At 48.6% G+C, this 27,948-nt stretch overlaps 3 protein-coding genes across 4 annotated transcripts; 1 reads left to right on the top strand and 2 right to left on the bottom strand.

The window, feature by feature from the left end:
• Window positions 1-217: 217 nt before the first annotated feature.
• On the bottom strand, window positions 218-15,770 carry HPS4 (HPS4 biogenesis of lysosomal organelles complex 3 subunit 2). Its single transcript, XM_075110469.1, has 13 exons — window positions 15,592-15,770; window positions 14,491-14,581; window positions 13,816-13,959; window positions 12,690-12,797; window positions 12,193-12,309; window positions 11,970-12,064; window positions 10,254-10,326; window positions 9,488-9,521; window positions 8,755-8,851; window positions 7,352-8,276; window positions 4,066-4,198; window positions 3,044-3,152; window positions 218-1,509 (listed from the first exon to the last, which is right to left on the bottom strand). The coding sequence occupies exons 1-13, from the start codon at window positions 15,630-15,632 to the stop codon at window positions 1,338-1,340; spliced, it is 2,139 nt and encodes a 712-aa protein (XP_074966570.1). The 5' UTR covers window positions 15,633-15,770; the 3' UTR covers window positions 218-1,337.
• Window positions 15,771-15,774: 4 nt separating this feature from the next.
• On the top strand, window positions 15,775-18,238 carry SRRD (SRR1 domain containing). Of its 2 annotated transcripts, XM_075110483.1 has the most exons (7): window positions 15,777-15,914; window positions 16,005-16,045; window positions 16,133-16,269; window positions 16,352-16,450; window positions 17,099-17,253; window positions 17,499-17,544; window positions 17,829-18,238. In XM_075110483.1, the coding sequence occupies exons 1-7, from the start codon at window positions 15,811-15,813 to the stop codon at window positions 18,048-18,050; spliced, it is 804 nt and encodes a 267-aa protein (XP_074966584.1). In that variant the 5' UTR covers window positions 15,777-15,810; the 3' UTR covers window positions 18,051-18,238. The 2 variants fall into 2 exon arrangements, with proteins under 2 accessions (XP_074966585.1, XP_074966584.1); XM_075110484.1 differs by lacking the exon at window positions 16,352-16,450 and having other exon boundaries at window positions 15,775-15,914.
• TFIP11 (tuftelin interacting protein 11) lies at window positions 18,184-27,939 on the bottom strand. The gene is made up of 12 exons (XM_075110470.1): window positions 27,618-27,939; window positions 27,051-27,204; window positions 26,109-26,265; window positions 25,451-25,578; window positions 24,826-24,978; window positions 23,545-24,054; window positions 22,755-22,861; window positions 22,351-22,519; window positions 21,903-22,146; window positions 21,139-21,281; window positions 20,697-20,862; window positions 18,184-19,545 (listed from the first exon to the last, which is right to left on the bottom strand). The coding sequence occupies exons 1-12, from the start codon at window positions 27,812-27,814 to the stop codon at window positions 19,190-19,192; spliced, it is 2,484 nt and encodes an 827-aa protein (XP_074966571.1). The 5' UTR covers window positions 27,815-27,939; the 3' UTR covers window positions 18,184-19,189.
• Window positions 27,940-27,948: the final 9 nt, after the last annotated feature.

Here is a 27,948-nt window from a genome sequence, read left to right as displayed (position 1 = left end):
TTAGCCATCTTCTAAGACCCTGACAAGTAGCTACTTTGCAGGAGTAATCGAAGCAACAGGCACTGCCTGATCAATCCCGCCAGTGCAGGAACTCACCCTTGGCAGAGAGCTAACTAGGGGTAACAGGTCACCCAACCCCAAACCCTTACACCAGGAATCACAAACACAACGACCAAGAAGTAAGTGGGACGCTTGCCACTGCACTGACACATAGCACTTGGACAAGTCTTGGACTTTTTTATTTTCACAGTCACATCGATGTGTCTGCACGTAAGAACAGCAGGCTTTGAAATATACAGCATAGTCAGACACAGGTATCCCTCTCTCAGGTCTAAGCAGCCATCACCGCCACTGCCCCTGCAGCCAGCTGCTCATGGGGGACGCTCTGTCTGTCTGACCAAGAGAACAGCTGCGAGGAGCTACAAAACCTCTTTGCTCCCCTTAGCTTAAGGGGCTCCGACTTGCCTTTTCTGTCAACAGAGAGTAGACGAAGAGCAAGAGCAAGGTAGTGAAACAAGCTCCTCCAACAGGAGGGAGGGGAGGAAACAGAAGGCCGAGGAGTAGGCAGGTGTAGTGCATTCACACCACCACCGTCACCACGGCCCCTTGAGAGGCCGGCAGGTTACAGCTGCACTGGCAGGCAGTGGAGAAGGCAGCGCTGTGCTGTACAATCACCCGTCAGGCACACTTAGAGGGACAAGGATCTCCCGGATTCAGCTAAAGTATAAAAACCTCCTGACAGCACCTGTAGGAGGATTACGAGTTTTGCGGCACTTGTTCTATTCCAGTTAGTCTGAGAATATGCAGGCTCTGTTAATCAAGGTAAGGCATTATGTCATGGCAGGGGATCATTTCTATAGATTAAGAGAGATAAATAAAGCCCAAGTCTGACCAGGGCAAGTGGAGGCACAGAACTCCAGGTAGATGCAGTGTCTGGCTGACATCTCTGAAAGCCAGTACTGCCCACTAGCCTGGTGTCTGTGTAGCTTAGAGCAAGAAGAGGTTTTACTTTAGGTCAAGGCACTCCAGGAGTCTCTGCTTGTGGCAGCAGAGCACCATGAATAATCCTAGAGCCAATGTAAACTAAGCAACACCACTATCTTCTATCTGCAGTCTTTGGTAAGTGCTAACGTCAACGATACTCTGCACTAGCACAAAAAGTGCTGCAGGAACAAGGCAATAAGACTGCCCTTCCTCGGGGCAAGGCAGGCTGGAGACCCCATAGACATCGCACAGAGCCTCATGCCTCCTGTGGAATAAATGGCTTTGAGATTTCACTTATTGGAGATGAACTAACTTTCAGCACGGGCTGAGACACGTTGCCTCAGTGCATCAGTTCAAAGCAGGTTCACTCCATGCTTCAGCAGCTTTTGCTTGGCCTTGCTTGGCAAGCTGAACGCACTGTCGTGAGGGTTGGGAACACCCGAGTTGCGGAGCGGAGCACCCAGCTGCTGGAAGTAGGTTTCCTGGACGGGATTCCGGCAGGCGTACACAGCTGTGGAGGCATTCCTAGCAGGGCAGGACAGAAGGCAGTGGTCAGGATTTACAGCTTTGTGCAAGGTCCCCTCCAACTCACCAGGCTGGTCATTGGGATGCTTGTGGCACTGGACTCCCAGCTATTGAGAGGGACTTTTATGTCTCAGCAGAGCAAAGAAACACAGAGCTAAAACAGACACCAAAACCCTACAGTGTATTACCAGAAGGCCAGAGGGAACGAGACCCTCCCTTTCAAGGGTCCTGGCATCCTAAAAGAGAAAGCATCATATGTCACATCCTCTGGGACCTACTCAGCAGCATTAACACCCATGCATGTAGCCATCCTCTGAGTACTTCCCTTGCTGGGAGACCAGACCAGTACATCAAAAGCTGGTAGTTAAATACTCCTCATGTCTAACACCCCTTCTTTCCTGGAGGAATCTCACTGCTGCTGTCCATAAGCAAATCCCAGCACAGCACCCTTGCAGCAGGAACCATACGAGGCTGTTTAGTCACACGTGTGATGAAGCTCAGCCAGATACTGTAACCATGAAAGGTCAAGCTGTTGATTAAAACCCACCACCTGCAAGAGGGCTGACAGTGAGCAAAGCAAAGGACTCTGCATTCCTCCCTGATGGAGGAAAGCAGCAACTGATATGTTTGCCGACACCCTTCTGTGACAACTCTCCATAAAAGAAAGCAGTTTTAGTCATGTTGTTACTCAGTCTGATTCACACATGGAGTTGCTTTTTTTGGGGCAACACAGAATACGCCAGCCTAGCCGGTATAGGATTTAAGGAGCCAGTCAAACTAATGCTAAACAAGGAGTTCTCCAGCAGTGAAGTGTATGATTCACATTCCCTTGGCAAGCTGTGTCAGAGAAGTGAAACAGTGTAATTCCCAGAAGCATCTGTATTTCATCATGTTTTGGACAAACAAGCCGGGCCAGGCAAGCAGAATGTGCACTCACAACATAACCACCTCCCTGAGATCAGCTACAGGAACGGGGGGAGTGCTGTAGCACAAGATCAGCATTAGCCACGGCTGTGTGGAAGGGCTCTGGCTGCGATAAGACCATCTTGCCTGGCGCATTACAATTGAGTTTGCCACGCACATTACAGTGTGTTTCCAACCCAACAAGCCGTGCAAGAAAACAAAATCTAGGTTGCCAATTCTGGGTGCCTTTGGCTCCCAGCCGAGACACAAATTTATTAGGAACAGCTATATTTAAAACTGCGTCTTAGAACCTTATGGTGCCAGGAACTGGCAATATTATAGCACTATTTCTTAATCCAAAGAAACCCTTCAGTTCACTCGCCTTGGTGCCATCATAGCCTCTCAACACCCAGATCACACTGCAGGCAGAATATTAAGTAGCCCACATCTAAAGAGCAAACTTCAGGGAATACTGCAACATGACTGATCCTTGGCAAGGGACACCAGCGTGATTACAATGCGTGCCAAACCTCAGCCAGCCTTAGAAAAGGGGTTCCCCTCTTCTGCTTATTCTGTGTGCCACACAGCACTCCTGTGCCTGGAAGAGGAGGGAGCTGTAAGCATACCTTACCTAATTATCACTTCTGAGGCAGTCGGAAGCTGGTTGAAGTCAGAGTGGATCAGCGTAGCAGCTCTCAGGAAGTGCCGATCCAGAGGGCCAGGTGTGTGGGGCAGGTTGGCTGCAGAACAGGAGTAAGGGGTGTATGTTAAAAGCCCACTCTGTAGAGGAGCATGCCCCTATTTACTGAGCAGGAAAAGGCTGTGGACCTCTCCCCCACACCCTGGATACCTACAGAACAACTGGGTGACACCCTAAGCCCCAGTGTGACCTCAATGAAATTCATCAGTGGCTTGCACTGTGCTCAGCCATGCACAAAGAAAAGGCCAGTGTACCTTTCTACCCCACACGTCAGAGGGGTGAAGAGAAGGCCTGAGAACTGGGTTATCTAGAATCACTGGGGTTTCTCTTTCCCTAAAGCACTTCTTCTAAGCTGGAGAGAGGTGGGACACTCCCTGTGAGGCTGCCAGAAAAAGGGAAACATTAGAAGGAACTGGAGAAATATGTGCATGGGGCTTTCTGCGTGTCAGCGGTCTACCCACAAACCCAGAGCCACAGTCTCTGAACTGCTGGCTACTACCTGTTCCCAGTTCCTGCTTCTCATAGCCAGAAATGACTGACAAACGCTCTGTTGTACAGCAGGACAAGAGGCATCACACCAGGGATAAATAAAGTCAGGGGGGAGGGAGGGCAGGTCTGAAGGATGTTGAGTCCTGTCCTCAGACCTAGTCCTTAGCAGAACCCCAAGCAACATCTTTCTGAGCAAAGCAGCAGTAGCAGCTGCTCCATCTCCCAGCGGCCTCTGGCTCTCATCCAAACAAAGCGATCAACAAGCCTTCAGCAGATTATAAACTCACAAAAAAAAAAAAAGAGCTTCCTCAGTAGGGCCTTATACCCAGGCTATTTGATAAGAGTTATAGCAAGCAATGTTTCTGAGAAGTTGTCTGAAGCACGAGAAAAGGTTACTATAAACCCTGCTCTCCCCCTTATTCCCTCCTCTGAAGCAGCTGCTACTCCAGAAGATGAAATCTTACCCGTGAGTATGTTCTGAACGCAATCATAGTGAGTGAAGCTGTAGGTTGTCTTGGCTGAGGAAGAGGAGTCTTTGGGCAGAGTCTCCCTCAGATGAACCTCGAGGCCATTTAGAGAAGCCAGACTGCTGTGGTACTGCAGACAGCGGGGAAAAAACAAGGCAAGTGTTAGAGTAGACACCCAGCTTTGCCTGGACATCCAGGGAGATACCGGAGGGAGTTGGGTGAGTGAGGCCAATGACAAAGGGACTGGACCCCTCCACACTCTGCAGCCCAGGCTCCCTCCCAGGAACGGCTGGGAAACTTGGGCACAGAGGAAAGTAGATGAGTCTTACAGCTTACAAGTTGGTGAGACAGGGACTCAGAAAAGGCCACTCTAACCTGAAAATAAGGCATTAAACCACCTGATGCTATTAATTACAGGAAAATGCAAGACTCCATTAATTTACCGTCAAACATTACTCACCAGGGCTCATTTTCACATCCTGGTCACAACTTTCAGCCACAGCAAGGAATATTGCTTCACTTACCAGCCCTTATTATACCAGACAGACAATATAGCAGGATGCAGTTTTACACACTTAGGCTGGATTTAATTGCCTGCAGTGTTTCCCACAGCAACCTCTCAACACATGAGTAAATCTTCTAATGGGCACCCAGCCTCCACACTGAGCTTCTGGCCAGCTGGAGACTGCAGGCACTGGGCTATCACCAGAAGGGTGGGGGGAAACCAAATCCAAACACTAAGGAAACAGCCTCACCTGTGGGGTGACTAATGACAGACCCAGCACAGAGCAATGGATTCGCACAGCAACGTACTAAGACGAAAGCCAAGCTGCCTTCCTGACTGGACTCTGAGCAGCCCAGCTGCCTTGGCCGTGCTGAGGCTCCCAAGCAGCAGGCAGGGCTCAGGCAGGGCTGAGGGGCCCTCCGGCCGTGCTGGGAAGATAAACTCCATAATCCTCCAGCCTGCCCATGTGCTTTCCTCTGCTACAGAGAGGATCAAGCCTCCAGTCAGTAGGACGGCAGCGCCTGGCCTACCCTTGATCTCTCTGGTCACGGAACAGATTTTCTTTTCTGTGCAGTGAAATGAACGGATAAGACCTAAAGACAGGCAGGAAGCGAGCCTGAAAGCCTCCAAAGCCTCCTGCTCTGCAGGGAAAGCCTGTATTGGAAACTGCCCTCCCGGAGGGATGATCGGTACTGCCTGGTGTTCTCAGCTGCACAAGTAGCATAATTTGCCCTTCTTTGGTGTCATTCAGGGACCTCAAAGCATTCGACAAACATTAATTATAACTAAGCTCTGACATCCCTGAGAGCTGAGGGTCATTTTTAATCTACAGATAAACAAAGGAACAGACAAGTTGAGGTTATGCCTCAAATCCACCATGACGCCAGCAGCAGAGCCCGGCTCTACCTCCTTGAACACCACTCCTCTTCCTGGGATGACAGGAGGTGCAGTGCATCTCTCCTAAGAGATAACAAATACCTGCATCCTGAGGAAAGGTGTAGTCAGAAGAACCCAATCACAGTCAAAATCCAAGCTGTGTGAAAGAACGGTTTTACTAAGATGAGATCCAAAGCAGGAGTATGTGAGATAGAAGCAGCATGTTTGGGAAAAGAGGAACCTGAATGGAACAGGGCTTTGTCAACCCTGGGGTAATATATATACATAAAGGAAAATAGACTGAAATGTGATGCACCAGTATCAGGCAGTTGATCTTGAGGCTTAATGAACTGAATGACAAACTGAGCCAGGCTAGGCACACTGCTGGCCTTGCCCAGGCATCTGATGTGAGGAGGACGTGCAATGTGTCACTAGCAGAGCTAACCCCCGCAACAAGGCATTTCACACGCTAGCTACATCCTTCAGACGCTCCTTCTCATGGCAGGTCAGAGAGGAAGCAGAGTAGAGGCTCGTTTCCAGCCACGGGTGCCGCATGGGCTGCCAGGAACTGCATCGCCTCCGAGCACAGCAGAGCTGCACTGCCAGCTGGCCAGACCAGAGCTGCAACTGGGAGAAACCCAGAGAAGCTGAGGGTACCTGTGCGATGAGCATGACCCTCAGCTCTCGAGAGCATCAGCTCCTACCTGCCTGCATCCCCCCTCTCTCCCCACAACCAGAGAAGACATGGTAGGGCGGGAGCTTCTGCAGCTGCCTGTTTGAAATGAGCAGAAAGGGGACAGAGCAACGTGCCATGTCTAGTCCAAAAGGCCAAGGCTGCACCTCCTGGCCTCTCCTGATTTTGCAGCAATCCCTTCCTGGGCATGCCAGCCCTCACATGCTGTGCAGAGGTGGCATCCCCCTGCTTATGGGGGGGGTCACAGCCACAGCCTCTGAGTCCCATTGCTCGGAAGTAAAAGGAATAACCTTGAGGCTCTGCTAATGCTGGGAGTGAGCGTTAGTCTGAGCTTCCCTCCAGCTTCCAGTCTGACGGTTAAAGAAATTAGGTTGTTCCTATGGCAACTGGCATATCAAACAGGCCTCTGCAGCTTTGACTCAGCTCCCTGGTAGGGAAGCAGGGGCCAGGCGGCAGCTCTGCAGACTAATGCTACACCGGGAAACGCCGGGGGCCGGCACATCCTTCCCCCGCAGCCACATTAGCTGCACTGCAATGCTTGGCACAGAAGCCTGCATGCCCAAGCAAACCCTGCAGCAGAGTAAATCGGGATTGCTCTGGTACAGCACCTCTTTGCAGTGCCCAAGTGGCACTCTTCGCTCTGGCCCCCGGAGAGCAGCACCAAGGAGGAGCAGGCTGGGGACGCAGACAGCCAGACTTTCACATAGAAGGGAAATGCTCTGGGGACTTGCTGCCAGACACGTCTCCCTGGTGCTTCCAGAGTGAGAAGCTGTGACATGCAAAGCGGAGGTTAAACAGAGAACAAACCTTGCTTTCCAAAAAGCACTACAAAACTGACGGGGTTTCCCAACGAATCCCAGATCCAGCACAGGCCTTTGGCAGCCCGCAGGGCTGTCTGACAGGAACACCTACACGTTCTGCACCGGCACTGGCAACTGACAGACAACAACAGGCAACAGGAGTCGCCTGTGAGACAACACTCTCACCTCTCAGGGTCTCTGCCTGACGTTCATGAACAGCCTCCCACATGGTTTTAGTTGTGGTGATGAACCCTAAGCCAAATAGCTTTGCCTTGCACAACACAGAGCAGGTGAAGAAAGAAATGGGAAGCGTGATCTGATGCTCGCTCTTCAGTTGTAACCCCTGTCCCTACCACCAGACAAGCAGCAGTGAGAGTATCTGCAGTGTGGAGGACCTTTCCCACTTACCACATCTTCAATGGAGCTCTGGTCCTCTTGGAGGTGATCTTCAGCCAGCAGGGAGAGCACAAGCCCCTTAATACAGTGAACATACAAGCTCATTTTAACCAGTTTGCTCTGTTTGCCTGACTCCACACCAGCCTGGGCTCCCAGACCATCCCTCTGAGGCAGCCAGCCACTCTCTCCGCTCCTGGGACAGTGCATGTTCTCTGCTGGGTCACTGGGCAGGCTTTCCTGAACCTCTACAGCTGGCAGCTGGCTCCTGCTTTGGAGCTCTGATTGTACAGCAACGGCTGGACAGCCCAAACCCTGCACATTGCCACCAGCTGCACCACTGCCTTCTCCAGAGACACTGTTCTGGCTCATAGTCTCTTGCTCGTCTTGTTCACTTGATTTCCTTCTGCTCAACTCCTGGGCAGGAGGGCAAATAGCTGGACTGCCACTGGTTGCACGATAACTTTGGAAACTGCGTTGCTCAACATCAGAGTCCACAAGGGATTTTGCCAGACTCTGACTCTCCTGAGCATAAGGGTTTGGAAAGCAAAAGCCTTCCAGATACGGACCTGTAGTTTGAGCACATTCAGCAGTACGGATTGTGGAAGGGCTCAGCAGCTGTGTCATGTCTCTCTCTAATGGAAAGGATGCTTTTCTACTGAGCTCTGAACTTTTGCTGTCTGGACTGCTCAGTTTTGCAGTTGGAGAATTCTTTGTACCGGCTTCCGTTGTGGGGAAGCCCTTCAAAAGGCCTGTGTTTGCAAGGCTGCCTGATTGCACAGCATCTTCTGGTGCAGCTGTGCTTGAAGCTGGCTCAGGAGCCTCCTGCACAGAGATATTATTCAGGTCTTGGTTTTCATGAACTCCTGTTGATTCTGAAACTGCCTGGGAGCTGAGAGTATTCTTCTCTCCTCTAGGGCCTGCTGTGGACACATATGACCTAGCGGGAGATGACAAGTTGATTAAACTACTGAGTAGGATCTGTTTGGAGTTATTACATACCTAATAACAACTACCACCTCCTGGTAGCATTCAGTAACATATCTATTCTCTGCTACAAAGAGCATCTACCTTGGAAAAGAATGGGCTAACAAAGGTGAAAAGCACAGGCCTCTTACACTGCAGCCTCCTGGGAATGTCACCCCCTCACAAAGCACAAAGGCAGCACTGTGAGCTGAGAAACAATAGAACATCGCAGTTGGTCTTGGGAAACAGTTCTGCTTTAGGCTGCTTCGTAACAGAGATATGGACCCCACAGATTCTGTCCAGCCTGAAAGACCTCGGGCAGCTTTAACAGCCACATGACAGAGTTTGAGTTAGTACCAGAGAAAACAGTAACAATGGCTAGTGAAGACACTGCGCCACATGTTAGCTCCCTTGCTGCAAAAGGCTCTCTATGCATCATATTGATTTCCTACCTAGTCATCCACTCTACTGGAAAGTCTCGGAGCTCTGAGACTTCATCTTCTGTTAGGAATACCGGGATGATATGGACACCCTGTGGCAATGGAGAATCTGCAAAAGCAATGGAGGTTTGAGGATTAAATTAACATGCTCCACCATAAAGAACAGAAGCTAGGCTCCATCAGCCCAAAGGCTTCGGCAGGAGAAGGCATGCTATCCTCCCATATCCTGAGTCACCACAAACTGACCGCATCTGACTAGGCAGCATTTTCCCATTCTCTTCATACACTTAATGTCTGACACAGTTAAATTTTCCCTTAGTGTTTTTTTCTAACTGTCCTGGCAGAATACCTATAAACTGATGCTCAAAAATTATGACTGAAGGTTTGTACTGAAAGCACCAGCCACCTGTTTTCAGGGCTCTGTCAGTGGCCATGTAGGCACATGGATAACTGGAATTAAAACAGGCGTGTTGGGAATCTGCAGAACTGACAATTAAACCTGAAAGAGCAAACTCCTTTGCTTAGCCAAAGGAAGGAACTAGCTCTGATTACACAACACCCACTGGCACATGCTGACTAGTGGCAGCAACACCCTCAGGGATGTACTCCTGCATCCAGCAAGAGCTTTGATGTGAATCCCAGGGAACCAGCTCATGCTCTCACTGCAGAGATTGCAGCCCCAGAGGGTTGCCCATATGCTGCTGCTGTGCAGTTGGCAACCAGTACTCTGCAGCTGGATGCTCACCAGGCTCCCGCTGCTCCTCACCTCCAGGCTCACTCTGAAAGAAAAGCCAAGAATCAGCTCTGTGGCATGACTCAACACCTGCCAGCAGTGCCACCAGGACATCTCTTCCAGCCTCCTCAGCCTCCCTGTGACTACAGCAGATCCCAGACCATCCCCTTCAGCAAATACTGAAACTGGTTTACCATGCTGGCCAGTGATTTGTTCCTTAAGTAGCCCCCAAAGTCAAGGGGACTTCCCAAGAACCAAAATACACCTGAAAGCTAGGACAAATACCACAATTTGCCATTGCTGCCTGCTCAGGGCACAAAATATTGGTTCACTCAACCAGAGTAAGAGCAGAATCCTTCTTATCTGGATCTTGATGGCTTTTTTGTAGATCTTGAACATAAATAATTACCTTTGACAAGCTTTAATGCAAACAAAAATTGATCTATTTTTCACCTTTTTTGTCTATTTGTCTAAACTTTCATTGTGTGTATATTTAGCACTAAATACCTAAACTTGGGTAAAAAGCTAATCAAAACATCACACAGATGAGAACTCATAAATTCAGTAACTTAAAGACCAAAAAAAAAAAAAAGGCAAATTCCTCATGCAGAAGTCTTGAAAACTTACTCAATCATAACTAATATAAGCTTTTAGCACAGCATCAGCATCAATATTTGTCCTTCCCAGTAATGGCACACAAGATCTATGTGACAAGAGCTCCCACACTGCATCCTTACAAGTGAGTATCTGCATGCAGGGAATGTGTTCAGCAACATACCTGGCCTGGAGACTCATTGCCTTGGAGGAGAACTTTGGCAGTGAGAGGAGGTGGCAGCTGGGTGCTTACAATCCTAAACGGACAAAACAAAGTCATTCATGAGCAGGGTGTCATTTCCTGAAGCTCAGCCAGACTCCCATCACACAGCGCATCAGGACACGCAGAGCCAGCAGTAATGCTCACACCAGACATCTACTTGCACTGAGCAAAACTGATGGTGCTGCAGGGCCTCATTTACAGCCAGGTCATCCCTCGGACAGCCTCTAAGGTTCTGCTGCGCCCACCTCTCCCAGACCAGCCAGACACTCTGCAAGGGTTGAAAGGTCAGCCCCAGACAGGGCAGGAGCTAACACATTGCCAGACAAGAGGAACACAAGCTGGGTGACCATCAGGACTCTCGTTTTCTTCTTTCCTTTGGGTCAGTTCCACTCAAAACTCAGGAAAACCACCTGCTGGCATTTACTTTGGGCCAGCAAAGCTAGTTGTGCTGAGTCAAGACCTCACACAGAGTGATCCATACAGGCTTCCTGCCACCCCATGAAGAGCTGTGGGCAGTGGAGAAGATTTGGAAAGGCACTCAAAGTACTGCAGTACAGGCCCCTTGGACAGTGCTTCCAGAGGTATTCTCTCAGTCCTTCTGTTTACATCTTGTTGAGACCCACGTTCTAGAGATTCTCCAGAAGATTCTAACAAAGGAGAAGTTTAACTCAAGTACAAAGCCCTTTGCAGCGCTGTAGTACGATTCAGAGTTCAGAGAACTATGATGGCATTTGGTGAAAAAAAAATCTGAACCAGACAGACCAGTGACACAACGAGGCAGACACACCGGTGAGGGACAGAGGCAGGACAAGACTCAACGTCAGACGTCCACTTCCACTGCAATACGCTGCCAGCTTTAAGGTGCTGCAGTGACTCATGCTCAGTCTCCTGCTTGCACATATGAGATCATTCCCTTAAAAATGGCTGGCCTGCCTCTGTCAGACCTGGAAAGATGCACACATTGTGGCATATTTCCAGTGCTCATAAAAGGTGCTACAGGAACAGTCTATGCCAAAGGAAAAAGGTGCTTGAATGTTATTGCCAAGAAATTCTCAGAATCCCTCACCTCCTGTCTTTCAAGGCCACCTTTGAGGCTTTTCTTGGTGTCGTTCAGTGCCACATCTGCAGCATCTTCAGCTATGATCGGTTGAAAGAAACCAGCATTTCTTGTCGGAAATTCTGGCTCATTCTTCTGCACACTTTCTACCAGTATAGACAGTGGTCCTAGCCAACAAGTCAGTCAAAAATACATATATGCAGACACACACATGCACTGTATTTGCAAGACTGCAAAGAGTACACTAAGGGGAAAGCATAATATGTACACATCTTTCTTTTTCTTGGTGATTTCCACCTAAAAAGCCCAAGAGGTTCAGTGTTCACGTCCTGCTGAATATCAGACAGCAGATTACTACTGAAATCCAAACCTTGAATTTCTTCATGCTTCCATTTCTCCTACTGATAAACACAAATAACCATTTATCCTCTTTGAAATACACCAGCAGACAGGGATTACCTTGCCTGAAGCATTAATGTTCCTGTCAGTAACAAACAGCAGCCCTGTGTGTACAGCTAGTGCCCTTGCTCTGCTCCCTGGATCCACTCTGGGATCACAGCCCTGGGAAGGGGCAGATTTAATGTGCAGGTTAACCCTTTGGGTAACGCCTGGTTACTTACAAGCCTTTGTAGAGAATGCAGCCTGCCAAGACATGGGGAGACCGCTGGCAAGTTTGCAAGATGAGAGCTGCTTTCAGTAAAAGTAGGGGGTCCACCTAGATGAGGAGAACCACAAGACGTTAGGCCAGAGAATCCTGGGAAATGCTCAAAGCAGCGAATAAATGCAAAAGCATTGGCACTAAGGCAGCCCTAGAGCCAGACACTGCAGAGGACAGGCTTTTACCTTCGTTTTGTCCAGATTCCAGAGAGAATTGAAAATCTTATGGAGGTCACTGGTGTTTTTTTGGATGTGTTCAATGTATCTGTCCCACTGTCTGCTCAGTTCCTCCTGAGAAAATGCCTGCGGACAACATAAATCCACACAGCTGTCACTGCACAGGCCTTACGCTTTCAGGATGGTTAGATGCAATCAATCTGGTCACAAAGTGACTTGTGAGGATAAGGAGGAACATGATATCGAGAGGAAACTGCTTTAGACTGGGTATCTACAAAACCTCTAGCAGACACCCACACTACCTCAGTGCAACAAGGGGGATGGGCCTGTACACTTTCCCAGGTCCCGATTCTTTGATATGTGAGCTTGCTGTGACTCTTGCAACCAGGATGGCAACGTAAGGGAACGTGCCAGCACGCATGTGCTTGGGCACAGCTCGGCTAATCTGGGAAGTGTTTAAAGTCTCTTTCTAGGCAGAAAGATCACAGGTGCTGATCTTTAATTACCACGTATGCACAGTGCACTGGTCCATTGTAGAAGGCGAAGAGGCTGATCAGCTGCTCCAGAAACCGTCTACAGCTGACATCAGGGAGCTCAACAGCACAGCCCAGAACCTTTAATACAGAAAGGCATGAATGAAGAATGTTTACTGACAAAACCCAGGCACAGCAGGTGAGAACAACTCTATCGCTTTCAGATGAATATCACAGGCATGCAAACAACTGTGTGGCAGGCAAACAACCCCCGGATTCACAAGTCAGACGCACAGGAAATTCAAAAATACCCACAGAAGAGCCCTGACACAGACAGGATAAATAAATAATACCAGAAATCCAGTGTTTTAGACACACTCCCTTCCCACGTTAGATGACCTAGCTCACTGCTCTAATAGCTACCAACGTTTTCTTGAAACTAAGTACTTAAATATACTCAAATTAACTTGTTATTTACAGCAATGAAGATGCTTCATTTAGTTTCTGAGTTGCCAAGAGAAACAGAAGCATGAGGCCTTCCTTCTGCCTCAGGCAGAGCTCAGTGAGCCTGGCCAGCACTGCCAGCCAGAGAGGTCTGACCGATCTTAGCCCAGTTCCCAGGGGATGGTTTGGGTCACTTTTATCATGACTCTGCCGCACACTGTTCTTTATATACTAAATGTCTGTTGACACTGACAAAGCTCTACAGCAGGGAATACTGGGGGTTAGAAGGAAAGATCAGTAGACTACCAAATATGGAGACTGAGTCTTTATTATAAACTACAGCACACAGAATCGTCTTTCTAGTCATTGCCAGTACCCACGGCTACATGTAATGATGCAGAGCTAAACGCTTTACAGCCACTGCCAGGCACGTCTTAAGAAAACACGTTGGGTGTGGAACGTACGTGAAGCCTTTTACAGAACAGCTGAAGTGACTGCCACGACACACGCCTGTAGGCTGTGGTAAACATCATTTAAGCTACCTTGCAATTAAAAGTTGTGCATTACAAGTTCCCACCCTAGCTCTCCCGGGGACTACCTGTGTCAGCACATACCATAAAAAAAAAAAAACCAAACCAGCCCTTTTTGTTTGATAAAGTATTTCAGACTTTTGCAGTTTTAGCTCTGTGACTGCCTCTAGATCTCTTGAGCTCACCCACAGATAGTCTCCATCCACTACAACTGCAAACTTGAGCTTCCTCAGGCGAATGAGACTTGGAGGAACTCCAGAAATCTCAGTGATGCAGTGCACTACTCCAGCAATCTGTCCACAAAGCAGTTCCTGCTGGTCAGGGAGAGTCTGTCGAGGAAGGCAGGGAAGAAAGACTTTTTTTTCTTTCATTTCAAAAGGACTTGGAAAAACAAATCACTACTGTATTCAGGTATAAGTAAAAATGAGTTAAGTTCAACTCAATTATAAATCAAATGCAGCAGCACAGGCAAAGCTCTGGGGAAAAAATAACTGGACTGCTTTTTTTTTTTTTTAGGCAGTAAAAGGGCTTTGAGCTTATTTAGGGGCATTTTCATCCCTCGTATGTATTTATTCACATCACCAGAACAGACCTGGACTCTGCTGGAGGGCTCCATCATGAAGGAGCAGAGTGCAACACCACCGTGCCCAGCCTCAGAAGCCAAAGGACTTCTCTGCACCGAGTCCAGCGGAGCACCACCCCAGCTGGTTCTAGCTATATGAGTTTTCTTAAAACTTTTGTGAATACTAAATAAGAATCCAAAGCTCCACCTGGAAGCCCAACCATTCCTGAACCAGAACTATCAGCACTCACAACACAGGTACTCCTTTACAGGCACTGAAAGAAAAAGCAGGCATTACCTGAGGAGGATAAAAATAACAAATCCCGGCACTTGTAGGATCTCCTTCTTCCTTAACCTTTGAACCATCATAAAGGAAAAAGTAATTCCACCTAAAAGAGCAAAGCATTAACAGAAATAATTGTATGTTTGAAAACTGGTATGCTTCCCCCTCTCCTTTCTAGCATTTCAAGTAGAACAACAAAAAGGTTATTATACATAAAAAAAGAGGCATCGTTCTTACATAATCACACCGAGCTGAGACGTGAAAGCAGCACTAAAAGGGTCCCATGCCATTACACTTGACCACTTTCATGGGTTTAGGATAGGTTCTGTAACTCTGCAGCTAAAATACGAGGAAAGAGGTATGGACTTGTGATATACCCTCCTATCCTGAGCACACAGAATAGTTACCTTTAAGCATTAACCGTGTGCAGCCCAAAGAGTTCCCACAACCTGCTGCTCTTAATTGTTGACTGTACGTGACAGGCCTTGAGGAGCACAAGATGGAGGCTTCTTTCAAAAGATGGCCTACATCGTAATGTTATCCAGCTCATCACTTCAAGGATATATGTATTTAAGAACACTTTTTTTTTTTCTGTTCCTACTAGTAAGTAGCTAGTTACAAGCTTTGCGTGCAAGAAGATTTCCAGTGGAAACAGATGAAGTCTGGAACAAAAGCAACATAAAAGGCAAAACTGAAGAAAAAAGTTATGGTCTGGCCATGAAAAAAAGGCTGATTCATCCTTAGATCGTCTCGCCGGACAGAGATTCACCGGAGTGGAATCATTCACCAGAGAGAGGCAAAGCTGTTGAGACCCTGCGCTGGCTTCCAGCAGCTCTGGGTCCCGCTCCGGGCCTTGCCAGAGCCCCGGGACGCGCTCCCCGCCTCAGCGCTCCGCCTGTCAGCCGGGAGAGCGAGGATTTCCCAAAAATAGGGAGAGAAAAAGGACAAACGCGCATTTACCGGGCCTCAGCGCGGCCCATCACCCGCCGCTCGTGACCGCCCCCAGCCCCGCGGCCCCGGCCGGGCAGGAGCAGCGCCGATGTCACCTCGGTACTGACGGGACGGGGACCAGGACCGCGCGAGCCCCGGGGGGTAGGCCCGGGGGAAGGAGCTTACCATGGCGCCGAGCCCGGCTCCGGCGCGGCGGGACGGGCCATCGGTGTCGGGGCGGCCGCGGCGGGACGAGCCGAGGTGAGGGTTTATCCCTCCGGCGGGACTCGCCGCCACCGAGACTGAGCCACCCGCGCTCCCGCCACCGCCGCTTCCGGGTTAGGCGGCCCGCCGGTCCCATGACAGCGGCACGTGACCGGCGGCGCTACGGCGGCCGAGAGGGGCATGGCGGCGGCGGGCGCGTGGCGCGCGGCAGGCCGCCGGCGGCGGCGGCGGGAGGCGGCGGAGGAGGAGGAGGGCGCGGTGCTGCGCAGGGTGCGGGAGGCGCGGTGAGTGCCCGGCCCCGTCCCGTCCCGTCCCGTCCCGCACGTGTGCGTGCCCCCTCGCCGGGCCCAGCTGACGCCGCGCTCTCCCCGCAGGGACGATCTGCTGAGCTCCGGCTTCTGGGCGGCCAGCGCCGGTGCGTGCGGGGAGCGGCGGGGGGTGGAGCGGGAACGGGAACCGGGCCGCCCCCCGCCGGGCCTGACGCCTCTCTCCCTGTCCGCAGGAGCCGTACGGGCCCCGCTGAGCGCCAGCGCGGAGCCACCCGCCCGCTGCGTCTGCTACGGCCTGGGGCGGTTCGGCGGCTGCCCGGCCGCCCGGCACCAGCTGGCCTTCCTGCTGCTGCTGCTGGAGGAGCTGGGGGTGAGGATGAGGAGGGGGGCACCGGGGTGGGGGGGTGTCCCGCCGCCCCGGCCCCCGCCCACGGCCGCCGCTTTCTCCGCAGGTGCCGCCCGGCCGGTGCTCCCTGTTCGATCCCGCCTTCTCGGCCCAGGAGGCGGCGGCGCTGGGGCAGCTGGGGCTGCGGCTGCTCCCGGAGAACGAGGTGAGCCGGAGGGAGCCGCAGACTGGCAGGGGTTGGAAGGGCCCTCTGGAGCTCACCCCGTCCCACCCCCTGCGTGAGCAGGCACCCCCAGAGCAGGGGGCACAGGGCCGCGTCCAGGCGGGGGGTGAATGTCTCCAGGGAAGGGACCCCACAGCCTCTCTGGGCAGCCTGTGCCCCTGCTCTGGCACCCCCACAGGGAAGGGGTTTGTCCTCATGTTCGGGTGGAACTTGCCGTGTTCCAGCTTGTGCCCGTGGCCCCTTGGCCTGGCGTTGGGCACCACTGAACAGAGTCCGGCCCCACCCCCCGACACCTGCCCTTCAGATATTTATAAGTATTGATAAGATCCCCCCTCAGCCTTCTCCTCTCCAGGCTGAACAAACCCGGGTCTCTCAGCCTTTGCTCATAAGGGAGATGCTCCAGCCCCTGATCACCTTGGCAGCTCTCTGCTGGACTTGCTCAAGCAGCTCCCTGTCCTTCTTCAACTGGGGGGGCACAAGGGATGCAGCACTCCGGATGGGGCCTCACTAGGGTGGAGTAAAGGGGCTGGGGAGGGGGGACTCCCGGGATCCAGAAAGGGAAGAAGGAGGCACCATCCTGCCTCCGCTGCTGGCGCTCGGCTGTAACAGGAGATGTTGGTTTACATGCAGGAGGGGAAACACGGCATTGAGGGATCGGCCACGCTGTTTTACATGGTGCACTGCGGGAAAGCCTTGTACAACAACCTCCTGTGGAGGAACTGGTCCGCAGGGGCACTGTCCAAAATGGTCATCATCGGGAACAGCTTTAAAGGAATTGAGGAGAGGTATGTTCAGCCCCCACAGGGGAAGGTTCCGGTGCTTCCAACAGCGCTTTCCTCTCCTTGCCTCCTTTACTTCTTTTTTGTATTGCTTCTGACAAAGATTTCCAGGTTTTGCTCATTTTCAACTTCCTGTCCTGTTCACAGTCATCAACCATCTCTTACCTTTTCCATCCCCCACACCTCTTGAGAAAAGTCTAAATCCACAGGATTGTCATGTATCTAATGCCGGTTACCTTGTGTTATTCTAGATTGTTGTCAAGGATATTCGAGAGAGATTATTCTTACATAGCAAAGGTATGAGCCACTCTGGTTTTTTAACATTATTTTGACACAGCACCTTTTAATGAGAAAGGAAATGAATTGCAATGGGAAAGAAGAGGGTGGTTATTTTTAAGCCTTTTTCCCTGGCTTAAATACAAAAGTGAAGTGCTTTAGGATCATTCTACATTATCTGCAGAACATATTGCATGCAGGGGTTGGGTTAACATAACACCATCCTCATTTCACTGCCTCTTAACTGAACTTTTTTACAAAGTTCTTCGGCATCATACATAACTTTTTCCCCAAATGCTCCTTAGGTCTTGAAAGGGACAGAGGAAGTGGCGCTCCCCACTCACCCTCGGTACCTGGACACCTTTAACGACACCTCTGTCCACTGGTTTCCCTTGCAAAAACTGAAGGAGCTCTCCCCCGAGGTTTGGGACTTTGTGGAGGAGCCGATGTACCACGAGTGTGATGACTTGGAGATCATCAGAAAGGACCACGCTGATGAGCACCATCCTGCTGCCGTGGAGTCCTAACAGCTCTCTGCAGCGGCGGGGGCTTGGGGCTGCATCTCCTCCTACAGCAGCTTCTGCGCAGCCAAGATGAAGCTCAAGCACTGACAGTGTCATCATGCCAAAAGTGGCAGCACCCAAACACTGAGCATGATGGGACATTTTTGTATCTTATTTAATAAAAGGTAAAGCTGTGCTTTGACTTATACTCAGTTACAGCAAACAAATGTAACTAAAACCTGCCTTTTACACCATCTGTACTGCATAATGATTGCTCTTTTGATCCCCTCCCCTTTCACGAACAATTCAAAGCCTTGGCATGTACTATGCCCATTTCAAAGCATCAGGAAGGGGGAATTATTTGAGAGGGGTCTGTGGCTGAAGGTTTTGGTGTCTAGTTCCAAATGCAGGCTTTGAAAAGCTTTCTCGCAGGCAGGGGCCTTCAGCTGCTCAGTGCTGCTGAAATCAGCACTTCATCTGTTCTTCTGTGAAAAATCAGGTCATCTCCCTCTAGGGAAAAAAGCCTTGGTTTCCCCCCCTCACCTCTGTGCCCTGACCTGCTGCGGTCCCAAGGAACACATTCTGTGAACTTGCTGGAAAAAATCCCCGCCCTTCCAGCTCTGCGTTGACAGGGCAGAGGGGGCAGCTGAGCATCCGGTGGCCCGCGGGCAGGCACCAGGCTGAAGGAGCCACCAGCACACCGAGAGAGGTGGGACAAGTCCCGGCTGTGTGTGGTAGAGAGGAGCCCGTTCGCTGCACGAGGGACACTGTTGGGACAGTAACTCTCAGCCAGAGCAGTGCAGCAGGCAGGAGCAGCTGTGACATGTCTGTCACCAGAGACCTTCAGGACTCAGCTAGACCGGCCCTTGCCTATCTGCTGCTGGAGCAGAGACTCCCCTCCCATCGTCCCTTCTGACCTGCTGATAAACCTCTAGCGCAGGTGGCAATTACACAAGCACCTGAACTGCTTGTTCCTCACTTAGCACCAACTTCCACGTGTAATTTCATCTCTTGACACTCCCTAAACAGCTCTTATAAGAAATAACTCCTTGCATACAGCTACGGTTTCCCTCTATTTACAAATCTGTAGCTTCTTTATTCTAAGACAGTTACACTAAAAATATTAGCAAGACAGTCTTGTCTTCACAGTGCAAAGCGGGGCCTCACTTAGCCATGTCGATGAGACTCTGGAGAGAGGTTGGCACCCAAGTCTTTTCTCCTTGTACAAACACAACACCCCTGTCAATGTAAATGACAATCCGTCCAAACGTATACAACTGTTTTCCTTCGTGCCGCTTTCCAATCACAGGCATGAAAACAATGTTGTGTTCCTCTGCTTTTGTCTGAATGAGGTCCTTAAAGTTCATTGGCACGGAGCTGGCGGCCACGCCGATGCCGCGCTGGGCCATGTTCTCAGCCTCGCGACGCTCCTGCATGGCTTCGTACTGGAAGTCTTTCCTCCGTTCGGTGTGAGTAAGGTAGGCAATGTTCTCTCGAGCGCCGGGCTGCATGTACCCACCTGTTTGGAGAGACAAAACACGTAAAAACAACATCCCAGTCCCTTTCTGGTGGAAGGTCTATGGGTAAACTCCAGTCCAGGACACAGAGTAAAGTCAATCAATAATGCTCTGAATCCTCCTTTACACATCCTAATTCATTAAGTTTTATACTGTTATTGCTAATATGACAGACTAGCTACGTGACTTTGAGAACTGCAGCAGAAGCAACAGGATTTGATACAACCCCAAATTGTATCTGAGCACGCACAGGCGAGGAGCATGCTGCACTGCTACTGGCAAAGGCAAGATGTGGACAACAAAAAGAATACTCCTCAAAGCCAAAACCTGGCTTGTGGTCTCCACATGCCGCTGCTGGGTTACAAACAGTGACTATCACAAAATCAGGCTAAGGATGGGGCAGCACCACGTTGCAGAAAGTAGCATTGCATCTGGAGCACTTTCACTACCAGCCCCAGTTCACTCTGTGGCTGCATGAGTACACCATGCCAGGCATGTCCCAATAGGTACACTCCTCTTTGTGTAACACTTGCCTGTAGCTGTACCATTTTACCACAGAAATAAACATAATACTTAAAATAGACTCGAGGAATCCTCCATGTTTCAGATGCAGATTCTCCATCACATGGTACAGCAAGGGGGTAGGAAGAATGCAGTAAAGGAGTTCTCAGTCTTGGAGGACAGGACAGTACTGCTCCCTCAGACACAGCCTTCTCTTTTATACAGTTTAATTCCCAGCAACTTCCTAACAAGCTCTTTTAGGTCACAGGGAAAGTCATGTGGAAGGAAAGGGCACTGCTCTAAAGCTAACGAGAAAAACCAGTATCTCACTGTAAAGAAAAAAGAACCCAACAAATTATAGCTTCAGGAGCCAACATCTTTAAATTATGGTCTCTCAGTGACCGACATAAAATACACTATGATCAGGCAAGGCTGAAAGATACTCGGTTGCTTAAGGCACAGGCAGCCAGCCACCAAAAAACTGTTTCTGCTTCAGTGAAGTGCAGGCAATTATTAAGCAGCACCTTACAGGTGTTATTTACGGACACAGCAAGGTAAAACACACTTTGAATGTCACTGCTCATGCGAGCTGCTACAATGCCGATTAGCAGGGCCATACCTAAATACAGACTCACAAGAACCAAACACCTACCAACACTGGAAGAGACAGCCCGGTTCATGATATCAAGAGCTTCATTAAATTTGTCTTTGATCGATGGATGCGCTAACACTTGGTCTGAGAACATGGACTTCCAACCCAAGTACCACTTTGTAATCTCTTCATAATTGGGGCTGTTACTAAGCCAAGAGCACAGCACCTGCAAAACATGACAGATCAAATGCAGTACTCCAGGCACATTTATGGAAGAGTCCTTATTATCACGTAACTTGTTTATTACTGAGCTTTTGTTAAAAGAAAGGACCGTGACAGCGTTAGAAAATAGTCTGTTCTGATGTGTATAGAGCTATGAGTGGAAATCACCCCATTTGGTAGTTAAACCATTTCAGCACTGGGGCAACAATTTCTAGGCAGGAGTCACTAAAATGCTTCACAGTGAATCAAGCCTGTTTACTCAGCCTTGACAGTTTCTCACCTGCAGCCACTTTGGGAAGAAGTGTTTCTCCAGCAGCCCAACAAGACTGGAGACAGAAATCATCCCCTCCCAGTCAATCACCCAGTAGAAGGCATCCATGTGCTGCTGGTGAGGGTTTATGATGAGTTCGTTCAAACACATCCCTGGGAAAAGGGGGAGAAGGGTTAGAGAAGAACTTAACTCACAGTTCTACCAGTGCCCTGACCTATTTCACTAGCAACACCCACGATTTGAGGAGGACCTGTGTAGCGTATTACCCTAAGGGAGAGTCAGGATCTTTAAACTGTTTGCCTGATCCCTGCCCCCAGATCAGGGTGTGCTTCTATTTCCAGCAATTACAATTTGCTGCCAGAACTGAGACTGTTAAAACGTCTGACTGTCTTTTAGACTACAGAGCCTTCTAGCCAGTTTGCGTAGCTGAATGGTGAATACAGGAGCAAGAGACATGTTATAGCTTGGTACTATCTGACAGCTGTCAGATATTCCTGTCAGGTGAAGAACAGAAGAATCACATGATTTAGAAAAATAAGACAGAAAATACTGAGAATAACCAGAGCACTTTCCCCTATTTTCCAAAATGTCTGCCTCAGAAAACTGCACAGTACTAGTAGCAGAAAAGAAGATGCAAGCTTGGTCTAAACTTACTAATAACAATCTTTGAAGTAACGCTGGCAGCCACGTTAACACGTTATCTTTTCTAGGTGAAAGGGGGAAGGTGGCAACCAGCAGATTCCAGAAACTCAGCACCGTTTGGCTTGTCTCACCTAGCTTAGGCACAATGTTTTTGACCATGAAAGCCTCCCATGACCCAGGTGTGAACACATCCTTCCAGGGCTGAAGAATAAGTTTGGCAGAGGAGTCACTGGGATGCCACTTCTGCAGTGCATTCGCCAGCTTGTTTCGGATGGGAGAATACAGCGGCTCTAATCGTGCCTGCATCAGGGGAAGCCAGGGGTGGATCCATGAATGGATTGGGACCGTGTCTGTCAAAGGATTCCAGCTTTCGACCTTGAGGTAAAACAGAAAAGATTAAAATAAGTCCATCCATTAGCAGTAAGTCTTGCCAGACGCAGAGAGAGCTATAATGCAACCCCCTAACTCCTAAATGCATTGGCAGAGGCAGCAAGCTGGTATTTCAGAAGTTCTAGTTGACCGAAATTCAAATACTGATTCAGAGCATGGCTTTGTTCTAACGCCGCCCTCTCGTCTTACCTCTTTCTGTAGCTTGGGGAAGATGAGCTGATCCAGAATGTTATCCAGTATCCAGACAGGAACAACATTTACCCAGCTATCCAAGAAATCCACCATCGATCCACAGTTCCGCGGTTGCCACTGCGCCACTATGTTTCTGACATATGGCATCCAGATTTCCCACATCAGTCTGGAAAAAATAACAAATAAATCAAAGTTTAAGCTTAAAGCTATAGCCCCAGGCCTAAATAAACCAAATGGCAACTGTTATTTAAAAGCTACTTCTTTTTATATAGCTGACAGCTGGATTTTAACAGACATATGAAGAGAATCATCTGGAAAGCACACTTGTATCTGTTCTTTTCCATCCAAGATGAAGCAGCACTTGAAGATGCTGCACAAAGTACAACTCATTTGCTCTTTACCTGTGGAAAGCATCTGTTGTCAGGTCCTGGCCACTGTGTGATAACAGCTGATCGTTCTCCAAAAGGTTCTTCCACTTGGCTATGATCTCTGTGCCATATGAACAGTCCTGGAAACGATACGGCAGGAGCAGCCTTTATCCTTTTTCATTAATTTCAGCTGGTGTTTACGAAGAGCAGGCTGCTGGTATGCTCAGCTACAGACAGCTTTCTCACCCGCTAGGGTGATGCAAGCTAGGACCTCACAGCTGTGATTACTAAAACCCCACAAGAGGAGAATCCCACTTTATGGATTTAATGTGCCTCCAGTGGGGTGGGGAAAGATAGTGTGAACTTTTTCAGCTGTACAGAGAGAATTCAGACTCTTACCTATCACAGCTGAAATGGCATGAAGAACAGACAGCACGTATCTGACTATTAGAAAGACAGACTTCTGCTTTTGCTAAAAACCAAGGACTAGAGACTTAGCTTTCATCTACTTTTTCCTCCCAACACCCATTAAAAGGGATTAATTTTAACCTTCAGGCTCCTAAACTGTTAGCCTACAGTCGCAGAAAATGTCTGAGAGCGGGTGCAGAGCGGATCCATCTTTTTGCACGCGTGTATTTCGCTCTGCCATGAACACTGTTTTCTCTGGAACCTTCCTCTCCCACACCAGGCAAGAGGAAGGTGTTTTTTCTTCCTCTTTCTCTCCAGACTGACATAAATTTGGGATAAGGAGTGGGGAGGGGGGAATCAAGATAAAGACTACTTAAGCCATCAAGAACTGCAGATAAATCAAACTAACACCCACCTTGAGGGGATCCCAGTTCTTGAAGTAATCTTTCATGAGAGGATAGACTATTGCCACTGCCAGATCTACCCTATCAGACATTCTGTACTCTTCATAGTATTTGTCCTGAAGTGTCTCAAAAATCTTTGCACACTCATCCAAGGTTAAGGGGTTTTCACAACTGGGCTGCATCCGTCTCTCACACTCTTCCACCATCTCCAGCACCTTGCTGAGGTTGCTAATTGCTGTCTCCTCGTGCGAGAGAACTTCAGACATCTTCTGTATCTCATGGGTCAGGTTGACAACCATGTCTCTCTCGTACTGCAGCTGCCGGTCATTCTGGATGATCTCCTGCTCTGTGATGTCAATGAGAAGTTGCAGGTTGTGCTCCAGCTCAGGCAAGGCAAACCCCTGGGGCTTGCAGTCTTTGCCCAGTGGCTGCTGAGGACTGTCATCTGGGATATTGTGCTTGTGACTAATTTGACTGTAGCTGTAATAAACCTTCTGCTCCCGGCCCGTCATGTCTATAACCTTCCAACAAACAACAACAAACATGTCTCAAAAAAATGTATCTCATGTTTAAAAAAAGGAGGAAATCCCTTACTGCAAACTGAAAGCTGAAGATTTCCAAGTCCCTAAATTACAGCAGGCTACTAATACACACTGCTATTCTGAAGGAGGCAACTGGGGATTGCCTGCAAAAAGGCCTACTCCAGACATGAAGAGTTAGACCAAATAAGAAACAATTTGGAATCAGAGCTGGAAGTGTCTCCTCTTCTGATCTCAGTTTTACCATTTCACTGGGTAATTCTACAAGCAGTGATGATGCAAGTAGCATGCTATTTATTATTGTACAGAATTCTTAGGTACTTTTATACTTTATTTAAAGACACATTAATTTTAGATGAATAGTTTTATTAAGTGCATACAAGACTAATCCCTTACTGTCCTTTAGGTAGAAGATGGTTCAAACTATGTGTTTAGTTGCACAGTCCCAGGAAGGACAACTGTGCTTTCAGAAGTGGATGAGCATTTTATCTATGACAAATGTCAAACACATAAACTTAACTTGCAATTAAAAGAAAAAAAACTTGCTTAAAAACAAATCCAGTGTCCTAGGTGACACAATGGTCTATTACATGATCCAGTGTTGAGTCCGAGGCCTTGATTTTAATGAGGCTGCAGACAGGCAGTTCTTAAAACTGGCTTCTATCAAGGTTACCGATGACTAAAGAGCACTCACAATACCAAAATGGACAAACTGTTTCCCAGAGACGCCACCTCTTGGGTTATCAACCTTACCTTGACTTGAGACAGCTCCTTCTGAGGGGCTGAAAGCTGCTTGTTGATCCTGCCCTTGGCTTTCAGTTCTTCTACTGTCTTATAGCTGTATTTGGGCTTTTTCTTGCCTCCATTAGGATCCTTCCGCCACTGACTGAGCTCTTTTTGGAATTCCTAAACAAAAACAAAGAAGAGTTGTGCTTGCTGCTCTGTGTCATGGCCCAGATTTGTCTCTGTTCGCTACAGGAGAATAACCATCAGATCAGTGAAGAATGCTGTACAGCAAAATAATTGGGAAAGCGGTACAGCTCAGTGACAAACCGGCTCAGATGCTGTGGTCTGGTCTGTTTTGTAGTTTTTTTTTTTTTTTCTTTAATTTAAACAAAAGACAAGGATTATTTACCTGGGGGGACTCTTTGAAGGTGGGGTTCTAGCAAGACTACTGGAATAAAGTGAGCCAAAACCAACAAAGAACATTAAAGTGCCAAGGAAAAATATGTCTAAATGAAATTAACGTGCTACGTCTTTAGCTTCTGACCTAAAATGAGCCCAAACGGTTTTCGCTGACACAGAAGCTAATACTAGAACTGAATTTTGTACATACAACACAACAGGGAAACAGATATACCAAAAATCATAAAAATACCTCCTCAGCTTCTTCTTCCGAGTCCACAACAGGAAAATCTTGCAAAGACTGGCTGGTTCTTTCAGAGCCATATGCCCCCACAGCTCCTTTGCCTTTTCTTTGTTTGGCCTCAATTGGATTGATAATACCTAAGAGGACAGTAGTTAGATTAGAAGGAGCGGTTTGTTTACTGAGAGAGAACAGCAAGTGCCTTTCCTACAGTACCCTAAGTTATCAAATCAGCCCAAACATCCAGCCTGGTATTCTGCCTCTATCACTGTAGTATCTTCTACCACTTCACTAATTTCTTAGTGGCTATAAAATCACTTAGTTCCAGCACACACCAAAAAAACCCCAAAGTATTATTCACATTTGCATATCACTGCTTTTTTAATCTATTACATAAAATTACTTCTCCTTTTCTGTGAGTTATCTACCTTTGGAATTTATCTCCCCTTTCTTTCTCTTTTTCTTTTGTAAAATAACAAGAGCATAAAATCGGCCTGTGGTAATTTAAACACACTTGAATCTTATAATGAGAACCCAGATCACTTAAAAGAGATGCAAGAAAACAAGAATGATGTTGTAAGCCACCTGGAGATGGCAGATCTTTGAAGAATCCAATCTCTTCTCGAAATTACTAGTTAACAGTAAACGACCAAATAGGCAGTCACAGTACCTTGAGCATTCTTCCCGAGACCTCTTCCAGGGACATAACCCATCTTCTGGAGAAGCTTCTGCCCAATTCCCTTAGTGTGTCTCTCCCAGCTGCCAAAATCCACAAAAGACTTTGTCCCCCCTACAAAGCCTTTCTGACTAGGCTTGAAATTACCACCCTGTTAAAACAAATAAACAAACAGAAAAACCCCACACAACCTTAAGGCACTGTAATAACCAAGCTCTGTATAATTTCACTCAAAAGGAAGGTTCTTCCCAGAAGCGACTCAGTTGTCACCACACTGCACAGCCACTCTATATCATGACTTGGGAGGCCATGTATGCTCCCCGCCATCTAAGGAGTTTCCTGAAATTCCTTAGATGGAAAAGTCCTGACAAGCTTAGGCTGACAAGCTACCAGTTATGAGGCTCTACCACCAACTCTAGCTGAAGCTGATTCCTGATTTTTTCTGTATCTGGTAACTGAAAATAATATTAAATTAAAATTAAATTTTAATTTTAAAATAAAATTTTAAATAAAATAAAATTTTAAATAAAATAAAATAAATTTAAATAAGATAAAAATTTTAAAATAAAATTAAATTTTTTATCTATAACACACCTAGATTTGTGATACTGTTCTGTGAGATTTAAAAAAAAAGTCTTTGAAAGCCAATAAACCACAGGCATTCTTTCGTTTTAACCTTAATTGACCAAAGGGAATATTAAGGCTGATAAAAGAGCCTAAGAGGACTGATGTTCCAGAGGACACATGACAATACATCAGAGTAACTACAAAAGACAGAGAAAACACCTCCCTTAACAGCATGCTGTTACCTGTGGTTCTCTGGTTTTAATGACTTCTCCTTTCCTTTAGTGTTCTATTATTATTTCAGCATCTTTGACTACAGCCTAAGTTTCATAAATACATTGCACAGAATTGAAAACTTCCTGGGTAACTCACCGTTTTTAACTTCTTTGGCACAAACTCTTTAGGGATTTCTTCCTGCTTAACAGGTTTCTCATCTTCATCTGAGTCTTCTTCTGACACATCCTCAGCCGCTGACTTTTTCAGCCCGGCGCTGATGAAGTTCACAGGAGCTGAGTAATCCCTGGAGCTACAGCAGAACGAGACCTGTAAGTGAATTCTGTTCCAGTGGACCAACGCATGCGTTCCTACACAAGCCTTGGGAATGCTATGCCTTAGAACCCCTCCCCCCCCCCCCCCCCCCCCAAAAAAAAAATGAGATATTAAAAAGTTAAGAGCAGCATAACGCTGTTATTGCCAGAAAATAACATTTTTTCCCCCCCGAGCTGCAGGGACTCGCTTGCATAGGCGAAGTCCCCCCTCAAGGCAGTCCCTGTGCCAGGCTGGGTTGTTCAGGAAGGGGTTTATAGCCTGAAAACCACCGGGGAACAGGGCAGCCCCCCAGCCGTGCCCAAGCGACTCTGCAGACCCGAGGGAGCACGGCCGGGGGCCGCCAGACGCCGGGGACAGGGCGAGGAGGGGCCCCTGCCCCCCGGGCCGCACCGCTTGCCGCCGAAGCTGGGCCTCTCCTCCTCCGAATCGCGCTCGGCCCACACGCCGTAGGTGGCCTCCTCCTTGCTCTGCCGGTGGCGCTGCCGGTGGGGGTTGAACTCGTTCTGCAGGTCCCAGTCCGACACCTCGAAGTTCTCCATCTCCACGCCGTCCTCCCCATCCGTGCTGTACAGGTGCGACATCGACATGGCGCCTGCGGGCACGCCCCAGGCCCACACCGGACACACGGACGCCGGGATACACGGACGCCGGCCCCGCTCCTCCCGCCAGTCCCGACTGCGCCGCCGCCACCCGGAACTGAACGGTCTCCTTCCGGTTACCG

This window comes from Phalacrocorax aristotelis, chromosome 15 (genome assembly GCF_949628215.1).
Source record: "Phalacrocorax aristotelis chromosome 15, bGulAri2.1, whole genome shotgun sequence".
Taxonomy (NCBI): domain Eukaryota; kingdom Metazoa; phylum Chordata; class Aves; order Suliformes; family Phalacrocoracidae; genus Phalacrocorax; species Phalacrocorax aristotelis.
Note: the sequence above shows the minus strand (reverse complement) of the source record. Positions and strands in the feature narration are given on the sequence as shown.